General features: G+C 44.4%; 1 protein-coding gene across 3 annotated transcripts; it reads left to right on the forward strand.

Annotated features, from left to right (window-relative positions):
• Positions 1-1,435: 1,435 nt before the first annotated feature.
• RPE (ribulose-5-phosphate-3-epimerase) lies at positions 1,436-16,060 on the forward strand. 3 transcript variants are annotated; one of them, XM_058532919.1, is made up of 6 exons: positions 1,436-1,584; positions 7,500-7,579; positions 12,510-12,649; positions 13,020-13,154; positions 13,717-13,803; positions 15,433-16,060. In XM_058532919.1, exons 1-6 carry the CDS (start codon positions 1,463-1,465, stop codon positions 15,553-15,555), a joined length of 687 nt encoding a protein of 228 aa, XP_058388902.1. In that variant the 5' UTR covers positions 1,436-1,462; the 3' UTR covers positions 15,556-16,060. The 3 variants fall into 3 exon arrangements, with proteins under 3 accessions (XP_058388902.1, XP_058388905.1, XP_058388904.1); XM_058532922.1 differs by having other exon boundaries at positions 1,496-1,573; XM_058532921.1 differs by lacking the exon at positions 1,436-1,584 and adding an exon at positions 3,803-4,852.
• Positions 16,061-16,530: the final 470 nt, after the last annotated feature.

Below are 16,530 nucleotides of genomic sequence, written 5' to 3' on the forward strand. Positions count from 1 at the left end.
CCACCACCGGCCCGGTTCCCACCAGTCTGCCTTTCAAACAGAGGATAAAGTGCCCTGTCCTACCCTCTAAGCTACAATCTTGTTAAATGCGTTTTTTGCCTCACATGGCTTTACCACATCTCTTTTCCTGACCCAGTGACCCCTCTTACCCCCTCCTGGATTGTGTCTGAACAGTACATAAACGTATTACAATTTGTCATTGAGCATTTCTGAGGGGAAAAACAAAAGAGACGGTAAGAGGGATGAGGGCCAGAAACTGAGGAGAATAGTGATTGATACCGGCTCAAGGCAAGGTTGACATTAGGGAAGCCATATTGCAGAAAAGAAACCCTATTTCAAACCCTGTAACTCTGAACAGCCTCTGACACACTGACCCAGCTGGATGTGCACCCTCCAGATCTAACTGCTCTGTAGCCTTTATGACCCCTGCTTGTGCGTGTACCTCCCAGCTGCCAGGAGATGATCACTTTGTCTTTTGAGTTCCTTAGGAATGGGATGACCCAGGAACAGAGGGTCTATGCCGACAGCCATCATCAGTGAAAACTGAAAGTTCTGGGGTGGCACTCCCAGTCTGTAACACCCGAGGGTCAACATTCCTAACCCGCTCCCCTGTAACCCACGGGCATATATAACTGCTGTAAGATGTCATGCCCCCTGAAGATGGTTCTTAGGGACATGAGTGGGCCATCTTCCGTCTTGCTGGCAAGCTGTAATACACTGTCCTTTCTCTGGCGCCATCTTGCCTCTTGGCGACTGGCTTCTGCCTCCTGGAGAGCAGCTGGTGCCCTTTGTGTGGTAACATAACCCACCAGCGCCCGTCCATGCTGACCCCAGGCCCGTGCGGGGCGCGGCCCGGCCCCTTAGCTAGCCCTCACGACCACCCCGCCGACCACCCTGCCGCCGGCACCGGCTCAGCAGAGGAGGGAACCGAGGCCGGGGAGCCACCTGCCGTCACCCAGCAGGTACCCGGCAGAGCCAGGATCCCGCCCTAAGTCTCACTCCCCAGGCTCTTGGAGGAGATCAAGGAGAGGCACGGGGGGTGGGTTATCTGGTTTGTCTCTCTCGGCCAAGCCCAGGAGCTGGAGGGGAAGGAGACGAGCGCGTACGCAGACAACGGAGACACAGAGGTTGAAGGGAGGGCGCGAGCTGAGGAAAGCGAACCGCAGGGCATGGAGGGCGAAGAAACCGCTCCAGCACTGCCGGCACCAGAGACCCGCGAGTCCCGCCGCGGGAACCACGGTCAGAGGAAAGAGGCTGGAAGGCCCTCAGACAGCCTGGGAGCCCTCAGACTGGCAGCCCTTCCCGGGGGGGGGGCGGGACTTCCGGGCTGCAGAGCATCTGCTTCCGGGGGAGTCCGGAAGGCTGTCTGGGGAGGGGGCGGGGCCAGAGCCGCGGGCCAATCGGGGCGCCGCGTTCGTCGCGCCGGGCCTCGCGGGGTCACCTGCCCTCGGGGACCAGCACCATGGCGTCCGGTTGCAAGATCGGCCCGTCCATCCTCAACAGCGACCTGGCCAACCTGGGGGCCGAGTGCCTGCGGATGCTGGACTCCGGGGCCGACTATCTGCACCTGGATGTAATGGACGGGTAACTCCGCGGGCTGGGGCCGGGGGCCGCGGGCGGGACCGGCGCCCCTTGTCTGCGTGCCTGGGGGTGCCGGCGCCCCAGTCTGAGCGCGCTCTGAGGAGGACGGGGACCTGAGCGGCTCCGGGCTGCGCCCTCCCCAGGGACGCGTGTCCCCGCTGGGGACCCGGGAGCCGCTGAGTCCCAGGACGCCCGCTGTCGGTGAGGGAAACTGAGGCGGGGAGGCGTGACTTGCCCAGGCGCGCACGGCTGGTGAGTGGCAGTGCTGGGAGGCAGACCTGGGGTGGTGGAGAGATGGAGGGCTGGCCTGGGGGGCCGCCCGAGCTCCGCCGCCTGACCGCCGAGGGTCGGTCGGTGGGGGAGGAGCAGAACCCCGCTGAGGCGTCTGGAGGGTGACAGGAGCGGACAGCCGGGTGCACAGCGCCTGCCTGCAGTGGGTTCCCGTAGTTGCGCCGTTGTCCGGGCGTGGACTTGCCGGTCTGTCTGACCAGGCGCCCTGCTCTGCAGGGAGGCCAGCGTTGTAATTTTTCGGCGCTGAAGTTGTAGCGCGTGCTCAGCACTGTTCGGAGTCAGGAGGATGCTAGTTTCCTAAGTCGGCTGTGAAATGAGGAAACAACCCTGGAGAAGACGGCCAGACTCCCGCAAGATTGCCCAGCGTTGTGACACAGCTGCGACTGGCGTCTTCTTGGGTTTGCCAGGTCGTTCTCTGAGCCCCGCTGGTGGCAGCCGTTACCTCGGGGCGGGGTAGAAAGATAAATTTTTTTTAAATAGATAAAATCGCTGTGTGTTCTCATGCAGATTTCCAAATTCGTGTGTGTACAGAAGACGGCCAGTTACTTCCCTTTCTTTTTAGTGTCACTCCTTTTGGGAGACTCTTGTCTTCCTCTCTGTTCTCTGGTTAAATCTGTCTGTTCTCTTTTGCGTTCCTCTTGGTTAACCACTCTGCCCAGTGAATAATGGCAAAGTCTTGACCTTAGAGTGCTAAGAATTCTAGGCTAAGTGTGTGAGAAGATTACTAAATATTACCTCATACAGAAGTTTGATTTTTAGTTTGCTGTTATATGTAATTCTACTTCTGTATATTTTTTTTGACATCTTTGCTTGCAAGCCCTGAAATTTCAGTTAATATTACTGAGTGGAGTGCATACCCCAGAGACGGGTAGCTACATTTTTCTGTCTGTGACACAGAATGAGACACAAAATTTTGTGTCTGAGACACCTAGGGGTCTCAGGATAGAACAGGCTCTATGTATATGTGTATGGTCTGTTTGACGCAGAAAGCAATGGTTTAAGTAAGTCTTGTACTACGTTTGAGTAAATGAATGAATGGAGAAAATTGTTTCAATGCACCAATCAGGAGTATTAATGACAATAGTAGCTAATATTTAGGAGCACTTACCTTTCTGTTCTGACACTTTTTGTGAATTAACTCACACAACCTTAGGAAGTTGGTGCTGTTATGAGCACCAGCATTTGACAGTGAGGAATCGGACATAAAGAGGTTAAGTCACCTGTCCGTGGTCTCACGGCTAGGAAATGGTGGGGCAGGATTGGAAGCTTGTGTTGTCTCACAATTTAAATATCTTCTGTGGGTACTGGGCTTGCAGAGAATGATTAAGACATTCTCTGTCCTCAAAGAGCAACTTGGAATGTATACACTCACTGTTGTTATGTATTTCTTGTCTGTCCTGCTGCACCATAAGGCAGGGTCTGTCTCTGGCTCACCCCTGTTTTCTCTGCAGGTAGAGGACCAGGACAAGCTTAGTTGTAATTGGTTGAGTGAATGAATGGCTTTATCATAAGGGAGGCATCTCTAAGGAATCCCTTTTGCTCCCTCCCCCTGCGGCAGGCGTGGAGCTTATTAAGACAAAAGTATTTGGTTTTTATCACTCCTCTCCCCCTTCGCCAAGAAATGTCTTGGTTTGAAAAAGCTAAATACTCTAAACACCATTTTAAAACCCTTTCCCTTTTAAGCTTCACAGCTTTTTGAGCTAAGAGCTGTTTTTATTCTCCTTTTGCAAAGGAGGAAGCCAGTTGAGGGAGGTTCAGCCCTTCGGGAATGTCCCACCAGAGGAGGCAGAGCCTGGCTGAGCTGCAGGGTCCCTAGGCCAGGGATATGAAAGGGTAGTGTGGACTAACCACAGCTTGCCTTCCTGCCGGGTCCTGCTTCTCTTTTTCCTGCCCCCCCTTAAAAACCTCCACCATGACGCTGAATTTGGGTGCACTGCTTGTTTTCTATCCTCCCCCCCACTCCTGTGGAGGCCCCCAATTTCTCTCCTGATTAAAGCTGAATGTCTCCATCTTGAAAGTCAAGAACAAGTTCTGGGAACACTATAGGTGTGGGGCCCTGGGATGGTGGGATATGTGAATAGAGGACAAGTGGATTCTCTGGAAAAGAAAATTGGAGAGCACGTAAAGCCTGATGACAGGACGGTGACTGGAACTGTGTTGGTCCTAAGTGTGGGAACAGAGCAAATAAGCAATTCCCAAATTAGTTACTAGGATTTAAAATTGGGGAGATTCACATTAGTACTAGATTTTTGACTTTTCATAAACATCCAAAGATTTGCCCGTAGTGGGCCCACAGTCCCCTAAGGCCGCCTGGGCTGGAGCTAAGTGGCAGCCACCATTAGCCAGGCCAGGTGTTCTTCATTTATCCCCTGGCCCCATCTGCCCTGTTTTGCTCTTCTCTATCTGCCAACCCCTATAGGCATATGAGTTTGTGATTCCTCTGTCACAGAAAGTGTTTCTGGGTACAATGTTGCTACATTTTATATCAACCTCAATCCTCCTCTTACCATCTCGGCCTTGTTGGGAGACCTAGTAAAGGTTTGATCTGTCTGAAGTAGATTGCATGACAATTGTAGACAAAGCTTCCAGTCGATAATAGAATGTGATGAGAGATAAAATAATTGTATCCTGTATTATAAACAATTATAGCTTAATCTCAATAAATTCAATGGGAACAAAGGATACTTTTTAAATTAGATTTTATTTTTTGCAGACTTTACTCCAAAAAATACCTTCGAGGAAAAAGAAGATAATTATGAAGCAGGCTTCCTTGATGAAATATCTCTTCATTCGAGTGCAATAATTTAGTGTTTTCCAAGCTGCTCTGATAAGAACTCCCTGGGCGCTTGTTAAACACTCAGATTCCCAGGTCCCCTTTGGTGTCTCTCGGCATGGGGCAGAGCCTGTGAATTCTTTTGTGGCAGGTGCTCCATGGTTACTGTTGTCAGGCAAATTTGAGGCGCCCTGACTTCATGCTTGGGTTTGTAGCCTTTTTTTTATTATCACTTAGCTGTGAGCCTTTGGTTTCTTCTGAGGATATTGGTGTGTTTTTATTCTTCCAGTGTTTTTGGTGAACCTGATGCATCAAAGGGATCTAAAGTATTGCAGTTGGTCATATATTTGGGGGTCAGTAGTTTTGTACAATATGCTTCCATTTCCCAATGAATTAAAAGTGTGTTTGTTTTATTCTCATATTTTCTCAAGATGTGGTTCTTATGTTTATTTTCATGAAAAATGAAACCTAAGGTGGAGACAGCAAAAGTGCTTCCAAGGCCACACAGCAGATTAAAAGAAAGTGAACGGAATCCACATCTTTCATTTCCAGCGATGTATAACCGTCAGTAGGCCTTCCTGCTGGCCTCTCTGACCCTTTCTTCCAAGTTCTAAGTAAATAATAAGGGTTTATCCGTAACCCTGGCAGTCATAGCTCTCAGGCAAATGGTAGAATGATTTCCAAAATACTAGAAACCCAGCCTCCAAGGACCAAATGTTGGTGAGTGGAGGTGTGTGTGCCCGTCCACCCTAGGCGTCCTGCTCAGGTATGTCCTGAGTCCCGACCTCTCTCTGTCAAGTCTCGCCTCCTCCCCTGTTGGTTATCAGTTGTCAGTGGAGGGGCAGACGAGCCTAGTAGTTAAGAGCCTGGACTTGGAGCCCTCACCTGTGTTTAATGCCTGCCCCCAGCACTTCCTGGTTGTGTGACCCTGGGTCTCTTCCTCGTCTGTAATGTACAAGTAATAGTAGTACCTATCTCATAGGGCAGTTGTGAGGTTTTAATGAGTTAATATATGGAAAGTGTTTAGAATGGTGCCTGGCCTACATATGTTTTAATTTTTTATTAACACTCATTCTATCTATCATCTAAGCTTAAGACCTCACCCGTGGCTCAGTGTCTCTTCAACCCCCGCATCTAATCAGTTAACAAATCCTATCGCTTTGGCCTGTCCTGTTTCCATTCTTACTGTTTACTGTTCTCTGCCTTTTACCAACACCTCTTACCTCCCTTCTTCCAGTTTACTGCCTAGTCTGTCTCCCTACGTTATTATTCACATCTTATTTTTTACTTGCTTCTTGCTTTAAAACCTCACTTCGTATATACAGCAGGCTAAAGTGCAAACACTGAGCCTGGCGTTTGATACCCTTAATGTCACCCAGACTGCCTCCTGCCTTTTCCACACTGGCCAGGCTGGTCAACACCGTCTCCCCCCTTATTTGAGCACAACTTTTTCTGCCTTAGCTTCATTCCTTTTCCCATCTTTACAAGTTAAGTTTGTTCTGTAAATCTCATGATCTTCCCCTCTTTTAAGTGCTGAACTCCTTGTCTCTGGAGCTGTTTTCCCTCGTTTTGCCTACTTGTTGGTGTTTAGCTTTTCTTGCAGTCCTTGTATAGGCTAATACCTACTACTTTAACAAATAACGCCCGGATGTCAGTGGCTTAACATTATATAGTTCCTTTCTAGTTTGTGTGACAGTTCAGTGTGAGTGTGCTTCCATGCAGAAATTCAGGGCCGCAGTCTCCTCCCATCCTGTGGCTCTGCCATTCCATAAGGGCTTCCTTACTGGCAGAAGGGTAAGGTGAGAGCAGAAGGGGAATACCACATAACCTCCTGGGGTCTGCAGTGACACACATCACTTAAACTCAGTCTTTTGGGGAGAACTAGTCTCATGGGCCACCTGGATGTAAAGGGACTTGGGAAACTGGTCTTTGGTGGAGCTGGCTTCCTGCCGACACCTGTACTCTGACAGTGGGGTCATGGATCCTGGTGAGTCGTTAGCCATCTCTTGCCAATGAGATTGTGAACTTTTATGGGGTAAGCAGGAGCTCTCGCACGTATCTTTATAAAATACAGTACTCTCTGAAGCACCTAGCATGGAACTTGCATATGGGAGGTTTTGTTAAAAACTGAAGTGAGCTAGTGATAGAACAGGACTGACTGGAGTGGAGTAGTGGTTAAGCACTTTGGGTCTGATATGAGGAAGACTTAATTTGAGTCCTGTGCCCAGAAATTATTAACTGGGTGACTTAAGCAAGTTATTTATCCTGTGCTCTTTAAATGGGGATAATAAGAGCATCTCCTTCCTAAGGCTGTTGTGAAGATGAGATGAAGTAGGTACAATGCCTGGCATGTTGTAAACCCTCCATAAATGTGGTTATTAATACACACATCAAGTTTCTTTATTGATGATCTTTTAAAAAGTTTAAACAGTCATTTACTGCCCTCTGATAGCAGTGGATTATAAATAGCCACAGGCAGCCTGTGACAGACTGGGACTTGACGGACCCACATCATGGTCCAGAACTTTTTAACTAGTGTGTGACTTGGGCAAGTCATATAATTTTGGGGATTTTGGTTTTGTCTTCTTTCTGTTTCTACCTGTCAGGGATTATGAATTATAGAGTTAAGTCATGTGACATTATTATGATTTGTTGAACTATCAAGGAGATATTGCTTTGTAAAACCAAAATTATCCATATAATTTTAGTACTGTTTAATACTGATGTGAAATGTGAAAATGAAAAATATTGCAATCACACATGATCCCCTCTACCCGCATCAGAATTCATATTGAGAAAAATACAGAAACTGAATTGAAAACATTTTCAGAGTAAGATTTTGTTTGTCTTGTAGGCATTTTGTTCCCAACATCACCTTTGGTCACCCCGTGGTAGAAAGCCTCCGAAAGCAGCTAGGCCAGGACCCTTTCTTTGGTAAGTGGGTGTTGTGCCATCTGGAGCTGGGTGTGTTGCTCAAGTAAAGGAAAAGTAGATGGTTGAGTTCTGAACTTCCAGTTTCATCTTGAACCCTTTCCCCCTCTGTGCTGGAGCATCGTGGGCTGCGTGTAACCGGCCAGGCTCTCTCCTGCCTGAGGGCCCTGGCACTTTGCCTATCTCTTTGCCTGGAAAGCTGCTCACGTGGCTCGCTTTGCCCCATCTTTTGACCCCGGATCGTTTTTCCTTTCCTCAGAGAGGCCTTTCTAAGCACCCTGTCCTAAGTGAACCTTTATCCACTTATCCATATCACCTTCTGAATTTTCTTCTGAGAGCTTCCTCCATTCTGAGATTACTTTTATCAGACTGTAAACTCCCTGAAAGCAGGGATTTCATCCACTTTGTTTACTGTGGTTTTCCTAGAACTAAGCATAGACACAAGACTGGGGCTCAGCAGAGTTGTTAAATGAATTTATGAATCGATTGATGGCCTAGAAGTGAAGCTAGTTATTTCATGCAAATTGGAGCTTTCTACTGGTGACGCCCATGTATGCTGCACTCCAGTGTCATGGAGTAATGTGAATTAAGATTTTTAAGATCACACAGTGACCTAGAAATTACTTCTCATGGAACATGGATTCAGTCCATGTGTTATTGTTGCTCTTTTAAACTAAGCTAGCAATTCCTCACTTACCAGATCTCTTGTACATAAGGAATTTAACGAGTTTTCATAAATATGTTTTTATGTAACTTGGAATTTAGTAAAACATAGATTTTTTTTTTAATTGGCATCTTGTGGACTAATTTTAGGAAAGACTCTAGCTGTGCTGTTCAGTATGGTTGCCACTAGCTACATGTAGCAATTTAAATTTAAATTAGTTCAAATTAAATAAAATCAAAAATTAAGTTTTTCTGTGGCATTAACCATATTGTAGGTTCTCCGTAATCACATGTGGCTAGTGACTACTCTATTGTACAGTGCCACCGTGGAACGTTGCCATCATTGTAGAAAGTTCTGTTGGACGCCACCTCTCTATAGGATCCATCCACTTTGAGCACACCAAAGAAAATGTACATTATTGCCAGATTTGTGTGGCATGAGGGAAACAGTGTTCCACCAACGTGTTCACCATTTTGAAATTTACAAATAATGGAATATAGTCTTCTGATTATCTAACTTATTTTGTTTTTTACTACATTTTGGAAAATGAGTTTTCCAAGATAAATTTGTTCTTATGATTATCAGAGGTGGATGAAATAAATACCATTGTTTGCCCCCATTGTACAGTGGCCTCAGAGTCCTCTACTTCTGGCTTTGTGTGGATTAAAAAAATTTTTTTTTTTCCTTTTCTCCCTTTTACTTAGGCTCCTAGTGTCACGTCTCACTGTTATTTGTGTCTCCTGCTGTCACTGCCTCCTCTCCTGTCATCAACCCTGGTGCACCACCACACACAGTCTGCTTTTTCTTCCTGTTTTTAGTTTTTTACTTGGTGATAGATCCTTCTAGAATTAGGTCTAGAATAAAGATGAACGGATTCCATATGCTTTAATATGTGGGTTTTGTGACCTTTGTGTTTCATATTAAAAGCGTTTTTTTTGTTTGTATAATTCTTGCATCTTGGTTGTTGGATAATTGATACATGAATATATTCTAGGAACTAAATCACAGGTTGTATGTATAACTGCTAAAGTTCTTAACTGTTCAGTCTCAGTGTTGAGAAGGAATAAGTATCTAAGAAATAAACTGATAGGGAAAAGTCTGTGCTTGCCGTTATCTAAATCAGCGATTTTCAAGTATGGTCTGAGGACCTACTGGAATCCCTGTCAGACGGTCCATGAGGTCAGAACTATTCTTATATTATGATATTATTTGCCGTTATTTGTACCGAGGGTGCAAAAGCAGGGGTGGGTTAGCGTGCTGGTGCCTTAGCCCAAATCAAGGGGGTGGTGTTGACCTATACAAGTAGTTGCTAGATTCTTCATCGCCATGCTTTTGTAGTAAGTATCCTTGATGAAGTGGTACAAATTATTAATTACAGTAAATCTTGATCCTTGAGTGCATGTCTTTTTAATACTTTGCGTGACAAGGCGGGAAGTCACGTAAAGCACTTCTCCCGTGTACTGGAGAGTGATGGTTTTCTCAAGAAAAAGCAAACTTGCGCCATTGTTAGAGGGAACTGAACTAGCTGCTTTATTCACGAACACCATTTTCACTTGAAAGAATAACTGACAGATGAAGTATGATTATCAGACTTGGGTATTTTACTGACATTTTCTTTAAAATTAAATAAATTAGCCTGTCTCTTCAAAGAAAATACCGTATTAGTTTTTGTTACCACTGATAAAGTTAGAGCTTGCAAATGAAAATTAGAATTTTGGAAACCTTGTATGTGTTCCTTTAAGCTTGACAGCTTCCCAGTACTTACAGCTTTTCTGATAAGATCTGTGACATTAACAGATGTGATTTTTTGATAGTATATAATGAAATGTGTCACTATTTAGAAGATCTGTGTAATTCAGTGAACCAGTACTTAAAAGAACCCTTCAAAGTGTAAGATAGACCAATGGGTTTTAGTGTAACGAAGTATGCAAAGTTCACTGATAGGGTTTACAGATTCCGCATTGCAGCTGACATTGATAAAAGTACCACTTGTTGAGTTTTGGTGTAGAAATAGAAGAATATCCACACTTATCTGAAGAGGATATTAATGTACTCCCTTTTCTTCATATAAAACAGCGTATTGCACCAGATTGAAGGGAAAGCAGATGTGAGAATACAGATGTCTTCTATTAAGCCAGACATTAGAGACTTGTAAAAATGTAAAGCAATGCCACTGTTACATTAACATGTAATAGATTTATTGTTGCTTATTATTATTGTTTTTTAAGTAAATTAAGTAGACACTTTAAAAATTTCTTAGTTTGAATTTCTAATACGTTAAATATTAATAAATATAACGCACATCAACAACCTCTTTTGGAGTCTTCACTTAGATTCCTAAGAGTGTAAAGGGAGCCTGATAATAGAACATTTGAGAGGTGCTGGTCTCGCTCAGTGTGTAGAACACAGGCAGCTTCATGGAGCTGTTTCCTCCCTGAACACTGGAGATTCCCCAGTGAGGTTGCTGCTCCCACGAGGGTGCTTGCGGGCTGGGGACTGAATGACAGAGCAGTCTGGTCACTTAGGGAATGAGTAAATGAGATATTTTTAAACCAGATTGAGTTGTCCTTGTTTATAATACAAGCAATAAGAAACCTCAAATAGAATCTATCTTTTAAAAACAATGTTTTACCTATTAAAATATGTTCTGTTTTTGTCACTTTTATTAGTTTAGAAATATAAACTTTAATCTTGGCTTCTTTAGTCAAGTGATATACATACTCTTTTCCCTACGTTTTTCAAAGCCATATTGCATTTGATAGTCTTAATTGAGTTCTGGACTACTAGCATTTTTTTCTCTAATGTAGCTCAGCTATGTCAGAAATGTGCTTCCTCTAGTAAAACAAAAACTCAAAATTCTTCTCACTGCCATCTGTCCAGCACGGGAGTATTTCCTGTTTCCTTCTTCAAGCGTTATTTCTTGATTTAGCCTCTTTTAAGCTGCCCTGTCCTTCTCATTAAATGCTGTTACATTGTAAGTCAAGATCTTGAAGGAGGCCATGCCCATTTCCCCTAACATTTGTATAATTCACGCTTTAGAATTAGGGTGCATGTCAGGCTTCTTCTAGTTAACATCCTTCCCCCGAAATCCGTTTCTCCTCCTGCAGTTTTCTGCCTTTCAGTTAACGGCGGTTCTGTTCCAGTTACTCAGGCCCAGATCCTTGCACCATCCTGAGCCTGCTCTCACCCTCCACATCGAATCCACAGCAACTCCTGCTGGCTCTACCGTCAGAACATACCCGGAATCCCACCATTTCTGCCCGGGCTCACTTGCTACCATTGTCATTTCTCGCCTGGGTTGTTGCCATGGCCTTCTGAGTCAGGTCTTGTCGCTTCTCCACTAAAGATCCTGCAGCGTTTTCCCCATCTCCTTCAGAATCAGGTCCGATGCCTGCAGAGCTCTGTACTGTGCCTGCTCACCCCGGGCCTCTCTGACCTCATCTGCTCTCCCCAGTGCCCCCCAGCCACCCTGGCCTTATTAACAACCAACCTAGTGTGTATTGTATTTACTCATTTTCTTTATGGTCTGTCTCCCCTACTAAGAATGTAATCCCCATGGCAGCAGAGACTTTTTTGTCTGCCTATTTTTTACTCTGTCCCTAGGGCCTGGAATAGTTAATGGTGCAGTAAGTGCTCAATAAAATATTGGTGGAAGGCCAACCTTGGTGGTCTAGTGGTTAAGTTCAGCACACTCTGCTTCAGTGGTCGGGGTTCAGTTCCGGGGCACAGACCTACACCACTCTGTTAGTGGCCATGCTGTGTTGGCAGCCCACATACTAAAAAACAGAGGAAGCTTGGCATGGGTGTTAGCTCAGGGTGAATCTTCCTCAGCAAAAAATAAATAAATAAACAGATAGATAGATAAATATATATATACACACTAAAATGTTGGTGGAAAAAATCACTTGATTTGGCTTTCTTATTTTACAAATGAGGAAGCAAGTCCACATGGATAAAATGACTTTTTAGTTTTTCAGAGTGGCATTTCCTGGCCCTGGACCTAGGTTTCCTGATTTCTAGTCATTACTTTTCATATATAGCACTATATGATTTTTGTGGAAAATTGGGATTTTTTGGTAAATAAGTTTAACCCAGACCTTGTCTTCAGGATGAAAGGAGGCTAGCTGTAGAGAGGGTGACTATTTAACAATGACTGTGATGCCAGAAGAGTTCCTGCCCGCAACGGCGGACACCGTGGGCTGGCTGTGGTGGTGTGCGCCGGGTGTGGTCCTCGAGGTGGTGTTCAGGAGCCGTGTCTCTTCTCTCCAGACATGCACATGATGGTGTCCAGGCCGGAGCAGTGGGTGAAGCCGATGGCGGTGGCAGGAGCCAATCAGTACACCTTCCATCTTGAGGCCACAGAGAACCCCGGGGCTTTGATTAAAGACATTCGGGAGAACGGGATGAAGGTGAGAGGCCAGCGAGGCAGCGGTGTTTGACACTGTTTACCTCCGAGTTGGGGAGATTTGCTGGAAGGTGGGAGATGATGGGAGAGAAGACCGGACCCAGGCAGCTGGCTTCAGCTGGGAAGCCAGAGTTTAAGTATGACTTGTTTGTCAGGCAAGATTTCTGTATTCCACTGATGTTTCCTGAAAATTACTGCATTTTAGAAACATTGACATTTGAGAGCCTGAATTATAGTCTGAACAATTTATGCATTCCATTTATGTATGTATGCTATCCTCTAAGAGTAAATATTTCTACTGGGCCTGGTATGCCACAATAATATAATGTGGATGTAATTGTTGATGTCATGTAGCACATGTGTCTCTGTTACAGGTTGGCCTTGCCATCAAACCAGGAACTACAGTTGAGTACTTGGCTCCGTGGGCTAATCAAATAGATATGGCCTTGGTTATGACAGTGGAACCTGGGTTTGGAGGGCAGAAATTCATGGAAGATATGTTGCCAAAGGTAAAAGAAGTGTTTGATTCTGGGGTGAGGCTTTTATTGTGTGTGTTCATTCAGCGTGCATATATTGAGCCACTTGTGTATTTAGACGTGTCCTGTTCTGAAGGTGGGGAGATGGGGGTACCTACAGATCATTGTCATACAGTATGATAAATGCTGTGTGAGATTTAGGTGTGGAACTCAGAAAAGATATTAGACCTTAATCTTGAAATTTTCTTTCAAAACAATGTCTCTGTAGCCTTTAGATCTCTTGGGAGTTTTCGTTGAATGTTGAGGTTTTTGTCTTGTCCTGTTTCCGTGAAGCGTGCTCTCTGCAAAGCCATGACAAGTTGGATGCCATTAGCCAAGCAGAACGGAGCTCACTTTAAAGAAACTTAATTTGTTTCAGTATATTAAAAAGGAAGTTTCCCCAATCATGATTGCATTGATAAAAAGTTATTGTGTGAGACATTTGAAGTCCCGTTTCAGTGGCTGACATCGGCTCTTTGATTTATTGTTTATTTGGTTGTCTGTTCCCCCGACATACCCGCTTCAGGAGTCACTTCCTTCCTCGTTGTGTATCTAGGTTCACTGGTTGAGGACCCAGTTCCCGTCTTTGGACATAGAGGTCGATGGCGGCGTAGGTCCTGACACTATCCATAAATGTGCAGAGGTGAGACTGCGGGACCTAGACCACTTTCCTATCCAGTGTCGTGCTCAGGACGTTGTCTTGTGGGCCAAAGAGATTGCCCCTCTATTTCCTAAATTGCCTTTCTTTCTTGGAAGAATATTTTTTGTTTAAATGTAGAAGTGAGAAAATAAAGTGAATATTCTGAAATCACATAAGCATTAAATAGTAAGTCCTGGATATCTCAGTAATGCGGAAGAAAGTTCTTTTTTCAAAAAGAATATGCTGAATGCCAGCCTTTGGAAGATCATTAAGTTCCAGGGCCTTGGAGTGAGACATTTTTCCAAAATAGGGAAAGAAAACATAACTGCTTATAAAGGGAAAAAAATGTTATTCTGTAGAACTTATTTGTTAGCAGTTTGTCCCTTGCAAGAGCTGACCAGAGCTGTTTCTGATGAAGATCCAGATCTGGTGTCTGGATGCGTCTGGCGCCCACATAGAGGTGGGAGGGGGCCTTTTCCAGGTAGTGGGCGTAGCTGAGGGCGGTTCCTGAGCTCCATGAGAGGATGTGCCCCCGCTTCCTGTGGCGCTGCAGGGGGTTCTGGTTCCTGTGGCCTGCTCTTGTTCAGCCACGTGGTCTCGTCCACACTTCCAAGTTCTTGTATAAATGCCACACTTTTCTGTTTGGTATGTATCAAGAGTTGCCTGTGGTGAATATTCAGTGAAGAGGAGCTGGCCACACACTTAGTGCGCACGTGTCCTTTGACCCGTGGACCTCTGTGTATGAGCTGTGCTGTGCTGTTATACTGTTCCCACTTACTTAAGAGACGCTACAGCTGACATTGAGGTGTAACCTTATAGAAGTTTTTTTTTCATTTTTGTGAGCAATGTTGTTAGAGATGTCGCACACTGTATCCTGGGGTGACGTGTCTCCCTGGAGAAGTTCTCCGCCTCAGTGGCTCCCCCAGCAGCCCCCATTTCTCCTGGTAGTGAGTCACCTCACAGATGGGGTTTCCCTCCTGGAGTCAAATCCCAGGAAGCTCAGCTCCATTTGGACTTATTTGCTTTTCTCTTTCTTTGCTTCCACGTTTAAAAACATCTTGAAAATCTTTTTTAAGCCCCCTCAAAACCATTCTGGAATGCAATGAAGCATAAATAAAGAGAGATTCCATTCCTTCTGGCATCAAAATGAGAAATTATTTAAATTTAATGTTACCATATTTTATGGATAATTTCATGTTTTAGCAATAATTGTTCTTTCAGACTATCTAGCAATTCATATACATAATTCAAAGATTAAAATATTGGTTTTTTTTTTAGTAGCTCCGGGGGCTTTGGTATATATTGGAAGAACCTTAATAAGGTCGAGGATTCAAGGTTTTAAACCTTATATAAATGTTAGCGAAGATGCAGTATAGCTTATTTAAAGGCAGTGACAAAAACGTCAGTGATTTCCTAGACACATTTCACAATAATTCCACATGTCATTTGTTAAGCGTTTTCACTTCTTTCTTCATGGAATTGGAGGCTGAGGTCTGTTCATCTCACAGTGGCTTTGGTACACTTAGAGTGCTGACAGATAGACGCAAGGGTAGAAGCTCTAGCCCAGGGATTCTGTGTTAGGCTTTTCTGTGTCTTCCTCTGAGGCGTAACCTAAGTGTTTACTTCTTCCAGGCAGGAGCTAACATGATTGTGTCTGGCAGTGCCATTATGAGGAGTGAAGATCCCCGATCTGTGATCAACCTGTTAAGAAATGTTTGCTCGGAAGCTGCTCAGAAGCGTTCTCTTGATCGATGAAACCACAAGGAGGCTTATGTTTCTCCTCATGAAGTCTCCTCTCTCCTGGAAAATAAGAATATTGACTTCCAGCTCATATCACAGTTGAGGCAGTGCTGCTGTTCCGAGCAACTATTCATTCCAGTGACTAAAATCTATGGTGCAGAATGTTATAAGAGGTTAGAAATCGGTGTGTATAGCTACATTTGTAGAGATGGAATTTAAAGATTAGTGTGGTAAAATACCGTTTTTACTGCGAGACTTGATTTTTATAAAGAGTAAAAATATGGCTGTATTAAGGTTATAAAAAGAAATGTGTCTTAATGTCTAAGGAAGGCTTATTAGCTACTATGGAAAATGTTTTTTTCTGGATTTCTAAAAAGAATATTTTGCTGTTTCTCAGCTGTTTTCCAAAAGCAAAGGAAGTCCTTGTTTTCCCTGTTTCGTGTCATTTTTGATTTGTATATGTGCTTGATAACTTGAGTAGAATGGAATTTATGAAAAATCTAAGTTTGGATCTGGCTGGGATGGCATACATTTTCTTCTTGCTTCTAAAACATTTATTTTTCACTTTGCACCTTATATTTGATACATAAAAACAATGCATGAAGCCCAGAAATTTTCTGGTGGTCTATTCTAAAACACAAGCATAGATTTTATCATGGTGTTTTCTTTGCTGGAGGGGCAGGCTCTTCAGTGATTCCCCCTACCCTTTTCTTAATCACACCCACTGTTCTTCAGCACGTGAAATAATGTTGTGCCTCCTCTGAGCAGAAAGGAAAGGAAAGCCTCTATTTGGAAGTAATATTGAGTTGAATCCTGACCCTTCCCCTTTCCTGTGATTTGAGCTTAGAAAATCACATCAACCAGCCTCTTTGAGCTTCCTCAACTGGTTTATACATTGCATGTAGTTATAACCGTGCAGGGTTGTTTTGAGGTTAAAAGAGATACTATTACATACATATGTAAAGCTTCCACTGCTATTCTTGGAATTGT

Source organism: Diceros bicornis, chromosome 37, assembly GCF_020826845.1.
Source record: "Diceros bicornis minor isolate mBicDic1 chromosome 37, mDicBic1.mat.cur, whole genome shotgun sequence".
Classification (NCBI taxonomy): Eukaryota; Metazoa; Chordata; class Mammalia; order Perissodactyla; family Rhinocerotidae; genus Diceros; species Diceros bicornis.

Coding starts and splice junctions, on each gene's coding strand:
- RPE (XM_058532919.1), top strand. CDS start 1,463: ATGGCGTCCGGTTGCAAGATCGGCCCGTCCATCCTCAACAGCGACCTG. Junction 1,585..7,499: donor CACCTGGATGTAATGGACGG/GTAACTCCGCGG, acceptor TTTGTCTTGTAG/GCATTTTGTTCCCAACATCA. Junction 13,155..13,716: donor TGGAAGATATGTTGCCAAAG/GTAAAAGAAGTG, acceptor TTGTGTATCTAG/GTTCACTGGTTGAGGACCCA.